The following is a 16,654-nucleotide window of genomic DNA, read 5'->3' on the forward strand; positions in this document are numbered from 1 at the left end:
AATTCAAAAGAGCCACCTCCAAGTCTCTAGGCAATGTTCATACCAAAGCTGAATGTGGCCCAAATCTGATTTTCTGCTCAAATCTCAAATTTGTAAGGATGTTCACACAACATTTTAAATGTAGCTCATATCAGACATTGGTGTGAACAGCCAACACATGTTAACCGACCCGCATGCGGAAAACACTATGCAAATAACAAACACAAACATGTTCATTATTTTAATGTGTAATGAGTTAATTTATTAAAATTGTTATTAGCAGTTTTTTTTTTTTTTTTTTTTTACCCAAATAGAACACTTAATGAGTCTAATAAAATATCAATCAGCAAGTGATGGTAGACCAGATGAATAAAGTAATTTTAAATAAAGTCATTTGCAGTGGAATTTAATAACCGTTGAAGCTGAAGAATGTAATATTGTGAGCGAGACACCATTAAATCAAAGGACAGCTGGAAAAACAGCACTATACTGCACTATATGTAAGGTAAGAGTTGCTATCTGTAAATATTCCAGATTTCCATTGACTTGTTTGCACTTGTGTTTTGATACAGTTTGAGAAATATAGAAACTGTTTTCTTGGCTAAATCGACCTCTGCATCTTTTCATGTGAATACAGTATTTTACTATGTGAAATTCAATTGAACTGATGAGCCCAACTGTTGAAGCCTATAATTTTCTTTCCTTAAAAAAAAAACTAAATGCATTAACTAGAAAAGACTTGAAATGTAATGTTTTAAACCATAACAGGCATATTACACAGTAAATCAATTTTGAGTTAGATGTAAAAAATCACATTAAACCTGACCTGGCTGTTCAGAATAAAGACGCATCAGAAAAAAAACAGATATTTGTCCAATTTATTCCCACATATGAAAGTGGCCCAGATCAGATTAGAAAAATGTCAGATTTAAAGCGCTTGTGGCTGTTCACACTGTCATCCAATTAACAGACCTATGCCACATGTGAGTGAAAAAAATCAGATTTGGGCCACATTCACCTGTGGTGTGAAAGCAGCCAATGACATTATGATACCTTGATGTAGCTTGGGTCCCTTATTTTATCGTCCACCAGGGGTAAATGGTAAGTCTAATTGCTTAGAAAAGTAATAAAACACCTCACCTCTACGATACCTCTATGATTTGAGGTATCATTCATGTCTGTAGCAACAAACAGTGCAGGAAAAGTTATAAAAAAGGATTAGGGGTTTGTTCAAATCCTTAATCATAAGTATGAAATATAGTAATATGCTTTTCTTTTCTTTTTTTAGGTAGTAAGGGATTTGTATTCAGACATATGACCAAAACAAATGTCTGTTCGCCAGGTCTACTGATGCTGTGACATCAAGTCAGTCAGCATGAAACTAAAAGAGAAGACGGGCCAACTGCAGTTTGACGCAAATATCATAAACATGAAACATTTGACACATGTGGCCTCTTTGATGTCTCATTTTACAAGGTACAGATTTGATCTCATTCTAGAAGGTTTAAGTTTATCTGGAAAGTCATCCCTTAAACATCTCTTGAAGGTTTCAGCATGTTTCTTTACATTAACAAACCTATTTTAAAACAGTTTGGTGCGTCTAATGTCTGAAATATCAAACACCATTTGACACCCTGTGTTTAATTTTGACCTTAGATTGCTCTAACTACTCCTTTTTGGTTTGTTTCAGTGACACACAAAGCTTACCTTGGTTGCCAACAGCCTGGTCAGGTAGATCTCCGAGACCATTTTGCTGCCACGATCTCCCTCCTTCTGGTCTCCATGCTCATGGTTCTTCACCAAATGCCACACCTTAACTCCGCTTTCCAGGTCAGGTGTGATCATTGGGGTGCGAGATCGCAGACTGTCTGGGCTGCCTGTGTATTTGATCATGTTTTCTGTTGGAGTGAAAAGACAAAAATGTTTCAGTGGATGAGCTAGAAGAATGTGATTCCTCCTCTCTGTAGAGAACACATTGCCTTTTGTTAGGTAGAACTTAAAAATGTATAATTTAGAATGTATGGACGCTTAATTTTTCATCCCTTTATTTCCAGTGGACGTGCATGTTCGCTCACTTTGGCTGACACAAAATCGAACAGGTGTCAGGCCAGATGAAATATTCATGCTTCAGCCAATAGGGAGATAAGCCATGACATTTAAAAAAAAAAAAACACACACACAGAGCTTGATGAATGTTTACACAGTGTGCAAAAAAATTGATTGGCAAAGGCCTGATTTGGTAAGATAAAAAAAGTCCACAGTGGCAGATGCAACAGAAATCAATCTCCCCAGGGGGGAAAAAGAGAACAACTCCAGATAGAGACAGAGAGAGAGAGAGACTATGGGAAAACTGGCCTAGAACTGATCTCTCTATGACTATGTTCACACTGTTGTCAGTCCTGTATGAAGTGCTAAATTTGGTTGTGTACCGTATAGAACAGCCAGAGCTGCCAAAATGCCAAACATTACATTAAATCCTTAAAAATGCAATACGAAATCTTAATATATACTATAGTTATCTGTCAGTGTGGCTTTGTGCATTTCTTGTACGTTAGAGATGAATGATGATGATGATGATGAACTTTGAATGATGTTTTTTTTTTTTATGAACAGGTTACCAATCCTCTCCTGTTGTATGTACAACAAGACAATTTGAGAGTCAGACTTGTTGGTAAATATAGCTTTCATTCCCAAACACTACAAAATCTGTATGAACATAGCCAACATTTGGTGGAAATTTGATTAATAATATACAGCAGGAATACTGCAGTCTCAAAAATGTCCACTCTTTCTTTCCAAAGCATCTCTTCATTGCATCCAGCTGGTTCAAAGCCGGTCTCCTGCTCGTCCTGTCTAAAGAGCCTCCCTGTCTTTTGAAGCTAATTCTGAAAGAGTGAAGTGATGTGTCATTTTCCTTCTCACTTTCCTGTCTGTCATGCTTCCTCTCTCTTCTTTAAGGCTCATTTAGAGTACAGGGAAGTCTATGGAGATTAGATGATTTTAATGGTCTGTTTGATGTGTAGGGGGGAGTGCTTGGATGGCCCTGAGCTTTGATCTTCAGCTTTATCAAACCCAATCGTACAAGGAGCTGATAGCGGGCGAATGACGGGACCAGATTCAGAGTCTCAGGAGGGAAGTCAAGTGCAAAGAGACTCATTTTCCCTGCTTTTACCTTTGTACGTTGGCCGACCATCTCCACATAATTCCGTTTGAGCTCCGTTCCTGTTCTCTTTTGTGAGCGACTAAGACGCTTCACATTTAACTTCTGCTTTTCTCTTCCTTCCCTGTGAGACAGCAAGACTGCTCTCTTTTATTTTTTTAACTCCTTTTCTGTTCTTGGTGCAGCTCAGGTGGAATGGCACAGAGTATTTTTAGCATATTTTTAGCCGTGTGTTTCGATTATACACGCCAGCGAAAGAGTATAGTTGAGATGTGAATGTACTGTATGTTTCCCTGCATTAGCCTCTGGCAGGGGGTTCCAGCAATGAATGACTTCTCTTATTATGAAGACTCTTCAAAGATTCCAAAGTAATGCACCATATTACTTTTGCTATGACTTCTTACAGCACTTGCACACATGTACATGCAGAGTTAGGAGGCATCAGAGACATACCATATTTGCTGGCAGATGTTCTGGAGACTGTGGAATTGTTCACAGAGTTGTATGCAGTCACCTGCTTTGGTACAAGAGCTACCACAGCATTATCAGTCACCTGCAGACATAGAAAACAAAAATCAGTGACACAACAAACACAAAACATTTTATAAACTTCAGGCCTCTTTGATATACAGTAGATCACGATATAGATATACAGAAGATCTTATTTCTTGTCCTGGTATCATTATTAATGTGCAGGGCCGCCCATAAGGGGGGAAAAGGGGAGAGCTTTCAGGGGCTCAGCCAAGAGATATAGTTCAACACCCCGATAGTGCTACGACGTCTGGAGATCACGCACGCGTAAGGCCTGTGACAAATACTGGCGCTCCAACATATACCGGCATGTGCATCTCTCGCATCCCACCCCGCCCTGCCCGACTGAGGGGGGCCCATTATATGTATTCTTTCAGGGGCCCAGTCGGGAGTTTGGGCAGGCCAGTTAATGTGTAACTGGATGAGTGAGAGAGAGATGGGATTGGATATTCTGCTCCCTTTTCAATAAGTATCTACCTTTGGGATGGGCCAGGCTATTTAACCGTATGCCTCAATAACTGCTAACCACAGTAAGCATTAGAAAGCCAAATTCAATTAACACACGGGGGCCTCTTCTCCCCAATGAGATTCCTTGCTCTACATAATTTGGCATCGGATGCCTGCGGCACATACAGGGATAATTGAGGTGACAGTGTAGATCTAGATGGTTTAGGCTAAGAACTGCTTTGCAGATCATTAAGACATTTTTCTAACACCATGAATCTCTTTTCCCCCGGACCATCTCAATGTGAAGCTTTCCTCGTTTACTGTGGCACAGATGCCAACAAAACTTTAATGAATCAAATGGTCATTTCTTATACTGTAGTAGAGATGTCAATCAGACAGGTGAACAAGTAGAAGTATAAAGGGGTTTTTTAGAAAACAGCAGAGAGTTTCTTATTCATCTTTCATGTGTGGGCAAGTTTATGCTTTAGGAGAGACTCTGTGTTCCTGATAACATTAAGACCTGTCAAATATCAGAGATGGGGCTTATGCAACCCAATGCAATGCTTCTCGAGTAGACATCAAAGAATTAACGTCAAAGAATAAGTCAGAGGCAGATGCATTTGAATAGAGAGAACCTCCTTGATTTGCATGAAAGTATCAAAGATGACTTGAGATATACAGTATATTAGAAATGCACAGAGAAGCTTCCTAAATATACACAGCCGAATCCAGTTTCACATTATGTACAACCACTAAGCTGTGAGGGAATTTGGTGCGATTAGAGAGAAAGGGGAAAAAAAATAAAAAATAAATAGTTCACTCAAAAATGAAAAGATGTATTATGTTTGGCAAGATGTTAGCCCCAGTCACCATTCACTTTCATTGTATCTTGTTTTATACAAGGAAAGTGAATGGTGACTGAGGCTAACATTCTTTCTTTTGTGTTCCAAAGAGGAAAGATAGTCATATGGGTTTGAAACAACATGAGGGTGAGTAATTGTTTGCACAATTTTCATTTTTGGATGAACTATCTCTTTGCAGAAGGAAATGAAGAAACTGAGCTAGATTGTATAACGTAGAGAAGGTCTCGCTCCCTCTTCAACAACTCCAACAGGCTTAGGGTATCTGATAGCTTTTTTTTGTCAAGGATAGTGTGCCTTCCCCGACTGAAAATGAATTAACTTCCGTCTTCATTATCTCATCTCCGATTCCAATCAACAGCTAATCCATTCTTCCGCTTGCAGCCCCGCACCCATGAGCCACCCCTCTGACATTTAATTTAAGTACTGTGCAGACTCCTCTCCCTCAAAAATGTTCATTTGGAGGGCGGCTTACAGAGGAAATTATTTACACCTTAATGAAGCACCGCCTGTCTCCTCTCTACCCTAAACTGCCCCACCCTCTCTCCCTCCCAGCCAGCAAAACAGGCAGACCAATGTGTTTGGGAATAAGGTTGACACATAATTCTCATACTTTGAGTGTTTATATATAGGGTTCCCAAACTTTTGACCAAATAATTTCCTTGACTGTTACTAAATGAGGATTTTTTAAAATCATTTTGATTGACTGATATGCTAACACATTATTCAGGCTCATTTGTTGAACCAATTCTTTGAGATTCTTTGAGAACCAACTCAAGAGAATGATTCACACAAATCAGACATCACTATGGCTTGCGAGGAAGTTTTACTTTACACATTTATATTTTTTAACATTAAGAATTGTGTTAGTATAATTTAACATTAGTTGATGCAGTTTGAACAACAGTATATTTACAATAAACAAGATTCATATAAACAATAAAAAAAGAAAAAAAAAGGAAAAAAAATTAATTGTTAATTGCATTTACATTGACATTTGTGCATTTTGGCAGGTGCTTTTATCCAAAGCGACTTTACATTCAAGGAATACATTTTTTATTTATTGATCAGTTTGTGTGTTCCCTGGGAATTGAACCCATGATCTTGGTGTTGCTAACGCCATGCTCTACCAGATCAAAATGTACATTCACTATAGACATTTTTATGACTTTTAAGATTTCATTAATTTCCATGGGAAGGCTCTTTGGCCTCCCTATAAAACTTCTTAAAGTTGTCAAACCCTGAAACATTGAGGACTGAACAGGCTACCTTTGGAACAAAAGTCTGGTTTGGAACCCACCCACCTACAGTCCCATTCACCTCTTCCTAACCAGCTAAATCCAGTACTTATGTTTATTTAGTTAATAAGTTTATATTATCTAGTTTAAGGTGTCTATAGCTAGTAGTGTTTTATAGCTAGCACAAACATTTCAACATTCAAGAGAACAGCAGGTACAATGCTTATCTCCCTGATTTAAGATATATTTTAAAGGATGAAAAGCAATTATCTTGCAAAACACTAACTGAAAAAGATGTAAAAACAACAACATCCACATAAAAGCCTCTCTCACAACATGTTAGTCTGATTTCATGAGAACCCTTGAAGCGGATGGTAGGGGTGGTAGAAAGAAAAACAGAAAATTGTGTCAGCATCATCCTTCTGAAGCATTCATGTTTTGGTCCTCTGACTAAGTGACAGACCTGCATACTGTATGCTTCATTATAGGAACAAGTTTACCTGGAAATAGGCACACTTAACTGAAACTGAATCCCACTAAACCTATTCTCAGTCTTTTCTACATGAGTTTGCTTTTAAGCACTAATACTATTCAGACTGTTGCGATTTTGCCTATAACAAGGTTCCCACACTAATGAAATTCCATTACTTTTCCATGTCTTTTACGGTCATTTGCGATTACTGTATACAGATTTTGGTAACTCTTTACAATAAGATTGCATTTCTCTGCGTACAGCATCAATTTGGCCAGCACCGGCCCTGAACATATACAACTTTAATGTTAAAATTAACATTAACCATGCTGTAAAAGTATTGCTTTTCGTTAACTAGTGTTAACAAATACATCCTTATTGAAAAATCTCACCAGATTTGTAAAAATAATTTTGATTTAGACAGATTCAGTAGTTAATCATTTAGACTTGTGTGAATTTTTTCATTAAAAAGAATAACTCAAAGAAATGATTTGCTCACAAATAAGACATCACTTTTGCTTGCAAGCAAGTTTTACACTACAGTGCACACCAAACATGAAATGTTTTAGAACAGAGAAAAACTAGAAAATGTATACTCACTGCAGAAATTTTCATGACTTTTATGATTTTATCAATTTCAATGACCGTGGGAACCCTGCTATAAACATAGCAATTACCACATTATGTTACTTCACAGAATTCTCTTTCATTCTCCAAAAAGTTATACTAAATACTTTTCCATTAATACTATTAGTTGTTAGTTTATATCTACACTGTGGAAAACTTGAGCACAACTAATTACACAAATAAAGCAAGAAAAGATCAAGTGCTGTAAGGTGTGCACTAGAGTGAGTCTGAAAATGAATGCGGCAGACACAGGATCTCACCTGGTAGTGAGACAGTATGTTAAGTCTTTTCCAGTCACACTCAATCTTCGTGGTGACGTCCTCGTCCTGCAGGATAACTCGCACCACTCTGCCTTGACGCCACTCTGCAACCACATAAACTAAAGTAAGTTGTCAAAGCAAAAGAATGTCACATTCCCTTCTTTTTCTGCAGTGAACAAGGAACATTGCCCAATAATTGAGGCTCAGCACTGAGACCAGTGAGACACAAGAAACCTTTTGCATACTTCAGCTATGTGCAAAAACCTTTGGTGGTGATAAATATGCTGGTATAGTACAGTATTTATACTATAGTTTATGGAAATCTTAAGAACGACTGCATTTCTTCAGCTTTGAAGCGAGAATGAAGTAAAAAGTTTTTGTTTTTTTTAAAGTAGAAATCTTTCAAAAACTATAAGAAAAAATGAAAAGGGGTGTGAATTTAAACAGAGCGAGAGAGAGAGAAAGAAATAGAAATAAGAGAGAAAATAAGGGTATGTGAAGGAGCATTTGAGAAAGGGAGGAAGCCAAGAAAAGGTAAATTAATCTCTTCTGCCCTTTGTTAGAGAGCCGAGCCTTCGTGGCCAGTGGATCGATTGGCGTGATTACAGCCACTGCTGAAAACCACTTCCTTTTTCATCTGTAGTGGGTCGAGCTTCCTGAGCCCAAATGGCCCTGATCGACCGTGTTAAGCCTCCCGCTGAGCTTGCTCTTATTGTACTTACTGAGCTCACAAGAGATGCACAACAAAATGCGAAGATATTCTCCCACCTTCCCTGCAGCCATCAGAGCCCACCAGCCGCTGTCTGCATCCTCAGCAAAAACAGCAGTGCGAAACAGTGATGATAGATGAGAATCAGCACTGAATGAAATTAACATAACTTTGTGCAATGTGATGTACAGATAAAATGGTCAGGAACAAGAGAGACAACTTTTTTACTCCCCTGCTGCAAATGAACATATGATTGAAACGCTAGAGGAGTGAGGCCTCTTCACGCTGCCTGCTGCTATCTTTCGCTCTGATCCTAACCAGAAAAGCAAAACAGTAATCACAGGCAGGATGATGAAACATGTCTCTGGATGATGAGAATAACTTTTAATCTCCTGGAGAGGCCCGGCCATTGTTTTTATATCTCACTACAGTACAACTGTCTATAAACATGCAAATGAGCCCCAGTTTCGAAAGTGCAAACGGAAGAGTAAACAAACAGAATGAAGAAAATAGACCAAATGAAGAGACTAAACAAAAAGAAAAGACTGAAAGAATAGACTAAACAAAAAGGGACTAAACAGAAAGACAAAAGTGTGATGAAAAGAAAAGTCAAGAACAGAAAAGGCTTGAAAAGAAAAGGAGACAAAACAAAAAGAAGAAAAACAAAGAGACTAAACGAAAAGATACAAAAAGAGGAGACTAAACAAAAATAAAATACGACAAAAAGCAGACAAAACACAGAAAAAAATGAAAGAAAAGAGACCAAGGAAAGAGTAAAAAGACTGAAAGAGAAGAAAATAAGATGAAACAAAAGCAGACAAAACGAGACTAAATGAAAAGAAAAAAGATGAAAAGAAACAAAATGAAATGGAAAAAAGACTAAATGAAACAGAGAAACCTGACACTGGCCTGATTCCCAAATCAACCTACGGTGATCTCTGACATCATGTGAAAGAGATAAGCAGAGGAGGGTCCAGAAAGAAGATTGGCAGGCATAAAGAGGAGAGAGATGGTGAGAGAAAAGTTAACTGCAGTACAGAAGTGTGAAGCAAAGAGTGAGGGAAGGAAGAGTGCTTTATTGCAGAGAGATGCACCAGAATGGATGAGATCTTTGCCAAAAAAGACAGAGGCAGGATGTAGCTGGGTAGAATAAAGATGGCGAGAATGGAGACTGGGATAGGTTCAAGTGCATTGATTTGTCTGCATCTCTCTCTCATTCTTTTCCTCTATCTTCCCTCCCCTCAGGGGAGTGTGACAGAGAGAATTAAAAACAAAGGCAGGGGACAGAAACACTCCGGTCCAATCTGTCTCCGAGGGCTCGAGGAGATGGAGGCTACCTCATTGCTATTACTCATTATATTTATCTGGCCCAAACATCAGGGCCAGCAAGTGAGCAGGGGCTCTGGAGACCCTGAGATCTGTTTGCGGAATGCTGAGTTACCTCCTCTCATCTGGGGATGCCCATTGCTCTATCTTCGCAACACACTCACACACACTCCCTTAGACATCGTCCAATTCTCCTTCCTAATAAAACAATAATAAAACAACACACTTGCCCGCCGGGGCCCGATACAGGAGAGCCTGTCAAAGAAGCTAAAACAATTTCTTCACTGATCATGGTACCAATCCCCTAATGGACAGACTAGCATTGCATTATTGGGTTAAAAAATACGCAATTTATAAAAATAAAAAAACAACGGCAAACAGATAGAACATAGAAGATGGGCTGTTGCCTGTGGATTCTGGTATCTAAGAGCCTCATTTGCAATATGTGGAAAAATAGACTGGTGCAAATCAGTGGGGATACTTTTCCCAGTGTCTGAATCTCCCACTTGTCAATTAGGTGTGAATAAATAAACCTACTCACATCCCGTATCACAGCTGATATTTGGGTACTTAAGATGGACTGTCCCTGACATTAAAGTGCTGAATGTTGCTTTTGATGTCTGTAAAGTACCACAATGTGGTGTTAGGGTGAGGTCAGAGGGGTTAGATGGTGGGCATACAACCTTGTTTGTGGTTGCAAAATTTCCTTGAATAAGCTACTTAGTTCCAGGGGCACTGCCCCTAATTTTTATAATAAGGTTGTGTCTGAAATCGCACACTGTGAGAGTATGTACTGCATTTGATGGAGAATGCACTTCTCGGCCGGTAAAAAGTATGTTCTCTAGTAGGGGTGTGTTGATATACTTAGCTCACGAGACGAGATAATACATGATACTGGGTTCACGAGAACGAGATGAGACAATATTTTAACACAATATACACTAGCGGTCTTTATTATAATTTTTTTTCTTCACATTTCAGAATAATAGTAAAGTCATCAAAACTATGGAATAACATAAATGGAACTATGGGAATTATGTTGTGACTAAACAAAATCCAAAATAAATCAAAACTGTGTTATATTTTAGCATCTTCAAAGTAGTCACCCTTTGTCTAGAATTTGCAGACATGTACTCTTGATATTTTCTCAACCAACTTCTTGAGGTATCACCCTGGGATGCTTTTTAAACAGTATTGAAGGAGTTCCCATCTATGTTGGGCACTTATTGGCTGCTTTTCTTTATTATTTGGTCCAAGTCATCAATTTCAAAAACATTTTTTTTTAAATAAATGTTAGTTTTATAATGAAATAAATTAATATTGTGGCACAATTATATTTTTGTCTACAAAACTAATTTCAAACCTTTAACCATACGCCTTCAGATCAAAAGATTTTTAAGATCATGAGAAACATTTCAGGCAAGTTTTTCAAAACTTTTGACCGGTAGTGTATATGACTGGAAAAATAGTCTTTTATTCGACTGAAAGTCACAAAATGCAAAACAATGCAGGTGCATTTTGAAATGTTTTAACTAATCATCTTGTAATGAATGTCACTTCAGTTCTACTTTCTGAATATGAATTATCATATGCAGTAAAAGACAGAACAATATGCAAGCACTGTAAAAGGTTTTGCCACAAACTCAACTGACATGATTTCACATGAGTCTCTTCAGACCTGGTTGATTTTAGTTGAGAGCTGCGGTGGTTCTGTAGGTGTCTTTGCATAGTGCTTGTGTTAGCAGCGGTGTACGGCACTATTTTCTTACAGTGCTTACATACTGGCTGTGTCTCGTTTGGAAGGCTGCGTCCTCCAGAGGTCGCATTTGTCGGCCACATACGTCATCGAGGCTGTCTCGTTTCATTTTTTATTTTTTGGGGGGAATGCAAAAAAGGATAACAATTGTATAAATGTAAGTGCATATACATAAAAAGCATTGACAATAGATAAAAAATAAGAAAAATAAAGAAAGAAAAGAAAAAATGAAACGAGACAGCCTCGATGACGTATGCAGCCGACAAATGCGACTTCCGGAGGATGCATCCTTCCAAACGAGACACAGCCTTTGTTCGTGTCTTGTCTGTCACTCTGTTGCTGTTTATTGTTTCCACCGGGTACCTAAAATGCTGCAACACAAACAATTTAAAAGTGGCGGGGGCATCTTCTATGCTAATTTCACCCTCACACTCCGTCATGCTGATATCGTGAGACAGCTTTTCACCTCAACGAGAAATATCGTCACATTTTAATATCGCGAGATCTCATGGCACGAGATCTCGTCACACCCCTATTCTCTAGGTATGCAGGCGAGAAGTATGAATACATTCTGGACATACTTCATCCAGGAACATGGGCATTGTCTCGTGACCCGAATATATGACACATCTACTTTTGTTTTGTTAAACAAGCAAAATTTAACCATATGGAACAACTTTCTTGGTATACAGCACTTACAGAGTGGCTTGACTCACGGTTCTCTGGCTTTTTTTTTTTTTTTAATTCAGCTTTTTAAATGTGACTTCTCCTCAGTTCCTGAGACATTATGAACTTAAATCCTGCTGTCATCAAAGGTGACAGGTGAGCCGTCTTTAAGCAGGCACTCAGTGCTAGTTTGGACAGACATGAAACAGTAACTAAAGCGCTTGGGTTGTTCATAGCCAAAGTTTTGTTGCCCTACTCCTTTGATTAAGATGTGGGATTTCCACGTATGATTAAAATAACTGAGTCGTGTTACGACATCCATTCTTGTATTCATTTTTATAGCAAGTTTATTTCTTTTATAGTGATGTACAGATTCTGAAAGTTGAATATACGTTGAGTTGAGTTTGAAATGCACTTTTTGTGGGGGCCTGGGTAGCTCAGCGAGCAAAGACACTGACTACCACCCCTGGAGTTCGTGAGTTCGAATCCCAGAGTGTGCTGAGTGACTCCAGCCAGGTCTCCTAAGCAACCAAATTGACCCGGTTGCTAGGGAGGGAAGAGTCACATGGGGTAACCTCCTCGTGGTCGCTATAATGTGGTTTGCTCTCATGCCGTGGTGGATGGCGTGAAGCCTCCACATGTACTGTGTCTCCGCGGTAACGCGCTCAACAAGCCACGTGATAAGATGCGTGGGTTGATGGTCTCAGACGTGGAGGCAACTGAGATTCGTCCTCTGCCGCCTGGATTGAGGCGAGTCACTACACCACCATGAGGACTTAGAGTGCATTGGGAATTGGGCATTCCAAATTGGGGAGAAAAAGGGAGAAAATCAAAAAAAAAAAAAAAAAAAAAAAGGAAAAAAAGAAAGAAACGCAATTTATGTTGATGTATGTAGTGTTATAATGCAGGTATTAAGTTAAAATGTTGAGTTAGTAATTAGAGAAAGTTTGTTTTAGTTAAGGACTCTAACGAAAATTAACCATGGTTTTACTATAGTAATATTGTAGTAACCATGACTGTAATAACAAGGACTGTTTCCACCATGGTTTTCTTAGCAGAAATCATGGTTTTGATAGAATTAACCATGGTTTTATGTAGTAATACTGTACTAGCCATATAGTAACCATGATTTTACTATAGTACTATTGTAGTAGCAATGACTGAAGTAACAATAACTGCTGTCACCATTATTTTCTTGGCAGAAATCATAGTTTTGATACAATTAACCATTGTTTTACAACAGTCACACTGTAGTTTCCAAATAATAACCTTGGTTTTACTATAGTATTGTAACCATGACAGTAACAATGTTAATTTTGTGGTTACTATGTTTTTACTACAAATACAATGTTTAAACTATGGTTACTGTAGTAAAAGCATGGTGCTTTGTAGTGAGGGAAAATCTTTTGAAGTGTCTGTTACCAAAGAGAATATATTTATTTTGGATTTGGCAGTAATATTTTTTCCCCCAGAACATAACAAATACTGAACCATACCGAAACTATGACCCTAAAACCGTGATACAAACCGAACCATGAGAAATTTGAACCATTTCACTCCTAGCACATACTGATAAAAGGTATACTTTTAATGTAAATTAATAAATTTAAGTCTTACCCAGGTCCATGTCAGATGCTTTTGGTCGGTGTGAGTAGGGGACATTCTTGTAGATGGCATCCAGGATCTTCTCTTTCACCTGGCTGATGGTGTCACAGTTTAGTACCTTCACCTGTACTTCTGGGCTCTTCTCGTTGTCTGGATGCATACAGTTCACCACCTACACAACACAGGAGCAGAATTACTCCAGTTAGCATGTGCGTGGGAGAGGAATTAATATTTATGTTGCTGTAAAATGATTTTTCCGTGTACTCTGAAATGGAATTTTTTTTTTTTTTTTTTTGTCAGATGAGTTTAAATAGTGATAAAAATGCATCTGTGTATGCAAGTAGAATAATTAAAAGTATTTAGATAAATTTTGAGCAATTTCTGTTATAAGGTTTAATCAAGCTCTACACAGAGCTGGCAACATGTGTACCTGGTGAGGCCCATCTTCATAACATGTCTCAGAGGGGCTGATCTACATTTAAAGTGATAATTCACCCAAAAATGAAAACTGCCGTTATTTACTTACTCATGTTGTTCCAAAACCCATGTGACTTCCTTCAGTGGAGTACAAAAGGTGAGATGTTAGGCAATATGTTGGTCTCAGACACCATTCACTTCTATTGCATCCTTTTTTCCATACAATGAAAGTAAATGGTGACAGGTTGTCATTCTGCCTAAAATCTCCTTTTGTGTTCCACAAAGAAAAGTAAGCAATATGTGTTTGTAACAACATGAGGGTGAGTAAATGATGACATAATTGTTCTTTTGGGTGAACGATCACAATAAGACTAAAAATGATCTAAACAGAACAGAATTAGAGCTTCTAATCTTCAAGGAGGAATCTGTCAAACTTGTATGGTGAATTTCTGAATGAATGAACTTAGGCAGCAGATATAACAATGCAAGTGTAAAAGCCTACTGGCGGGGGGCCTGGGTAGCTCAGCGAGTAAAGATGCTGACTCCCACCCCTGGAGTCGCGAGTTCGAATCCAGGTCGTGCTGAGTGACTCCAGCCAGGTCTCCTAAGCAACCAAATTGGCCTGGTTGCTAGGGAGGGTAGAGTCACATGGGGTAATCTCGTGGTCGCTATAATATGGTTTGCTCTCGGTGGGGTGCATGGTGAGTTGTGCGTGGATGCCGTGGAGAATAATGTGAAGCTATGTCTCCACGGTAACGCGCTCAACAAGCCATGTGATAAGATGCACAGATTGATGGTCTCAGATGCGGAGGCAACTGAGATTCGTCCTCCACCACCCGGATTGAGGCGAGCCACTACGTTACCACAAGGACTTAGAGCACATTGGGAATTGGGCATTCCAAATTGGGGAGAAAAAGGGGAGACAAAAAAGAAGGCCTACTGGCATTGAGGGAGTCATCACCTTAACCACCTCGGCTCACACTGGTCTGCAATTAACACACTAATCCTCCTCATCTTAGTTGCTGTCAGACTTGCGATGATAGCTTACATTAACGTCACCACTAATGCAACATCATCACTGTCATCATCATGAGATGTAATTACATTGTTCAGTCAGTAAAAAGACTCATGAGGGAGATGGAATAAAGAGCCTTTAAGGGCCCTTGCTGGCATCTGTTATGATTAAATAACCACATGCACAGTAGGAGACCTCATTTACCTACAGTCCACCTGTATAAAGGACTCTCTTGAAGGACCAAAACCAGAATCAATGCAATTAAATGAACTGTGTGTGGGTTTTAAGGAAAGGCTTTGCCAGATCTTTAGAAGGGATGAAGCATTTTTTCACATAGAATAATGTCTAAACATTAAGGTCCAAGACTAAACACTGTTTTGCACTAAAACACTGCCATTATCAAACTTTTAAGGTGAGTTCCTACAGCTTATCTGATATTAGTATTGTTGATTACCAGGAAACACACTAAGCAATAAAATAAATACCTTGAACACAATGGAAGTCACTTTGAATAAAGTGTCTGCCAAATGCAAGAGTAAGGCTTAAAGTATCTAAAAGACAAAGTTTAAAAAAGGTCTGTACATTAAATGGTTGTAGCTGACTTAATAGCAGGAAAGTGTGTAGAGGAAGAACAAAAGAAGTATGAGGGATTACAATACAGTTCTCACCTTACAAGCACTGTGATGATCAATAATGTCACTGCTAAGGAACACAAAATTTGCTGTTGGTGGTTTCTGGTTCGCAGCTGTCTGTCAAGTGTTTTGGAAGTGAGTACAGAATGATGAAGCTGAAATGGCTCCTACACCAGATGCCAAGTGATGACACTAGTCTCCGCATTCACTTTCTCTCTATCCCTTTGTCTCACACATCTTCATGAAGAATACAGATTACCCTCCTAACGTGCTGTCCCGGTAAACAGCCCGCCCTGACATACATGCAGTCCTAACAACACAGGCCCCGCTCATGCCTGTCACAGTGGCCCTCAGAACACGACACTGCCAATCACCACAGGATGTGGTAGAGGTCAAAGGTGAAAACAAGCCTGCATGTTCCCTGTCAGGCTTGAAGACAGTGGGCAGTCGGCATTGCATGCCATGTCACCCCAAACAAATCACCCTATCCCTCTCTCTTCACCTCCACACCTGTCTGCTTCTACATGAACAGTTTCACCCTTCTTAGCCTTTTCTCTATCCCTTTATCCTTGTCTCTTTCTTTATTTCCCATTTCAGTTTACTTCTCTCCTCCTCTATCTTCCTCTCCCTACAAAATATTCTCTCTTTCCTTCCATCTCTAATCTACACTGGGCTTCAGGTCCTTACCAGAGTCTTGTAATCAATTTGCTGTCTGATGAGCTTGTCTTCACTGAGTGAGTAGCGGGCTTCTCCAGTGATCGAGTCGATGGGGCCTTTTTCCATCTGTTGCTTTATGGCACAGAAAAGCGAGAACAGGGGCTCACCGGCACACTCCTACAAAAGGAAAGAGAATTGAATAAAAATAATTGTGTCATTTTCACTTTCTTAAATTTCACACCAACCACCTACAGAGGACGTGGGCTGTCATTCCCTTATTGAATAACAGTAATTTAT

General features: G+C 39.0%; 1 protein-coding gene across 1 annotated transcript in view; it reads right to left on the reverse strand.

Annotated features, from left to right (window-relative positions):
- The window catches only part of LOC127436502 (plexin-A4), a 334,355-nt gene that overhangs the window by 17,519 nt on the left and 300,182 nt on the right, over positions 1–16,654 (reverse strand). Inside the window, exons 24-28 of the mRNA XM_051690704.1 lie at positions 16,388–16,534; positions 13,649–13,808; positions 7,575–7,678; positions 3,593–3,692; positions 1,687–1,877 (exon numbers count right to left, since the gene is read on the reverse strand). Coding sequence (XP_051546664.1) covers positions 1,687–1,877; positions 3,593–3,692; positions 7,575–7,678; positions 13,649–13,808; positions 16,388–16,534 — 702 coding nt within the window. The remainder of the gene's footprint in view (positions 1–1,686; positions 1,878–3,592; positions 3,693–7,574; positions 7,679–13,648; positions 13,809–16,387; positions 16,535–16,654) is intronic.

Source organism: Myxocyprinus asiaticus, chromosome 47, assembly GCF_019703515.2.
Source record: "Myxocyprinus asiaticus isolate MX2 ecotype Aquarium Trade chromosome 47, UBuf_Myxa_2, whole genome shotgun sequence".
Taxonomy (NCBI): domain Eukaryota; kingdom Metazoa; phylum Chordata; class Actinopteri; order Cypriniformes; family Catostomidae; genus Myxocyprinus; species Myxocyprinus asiaticus.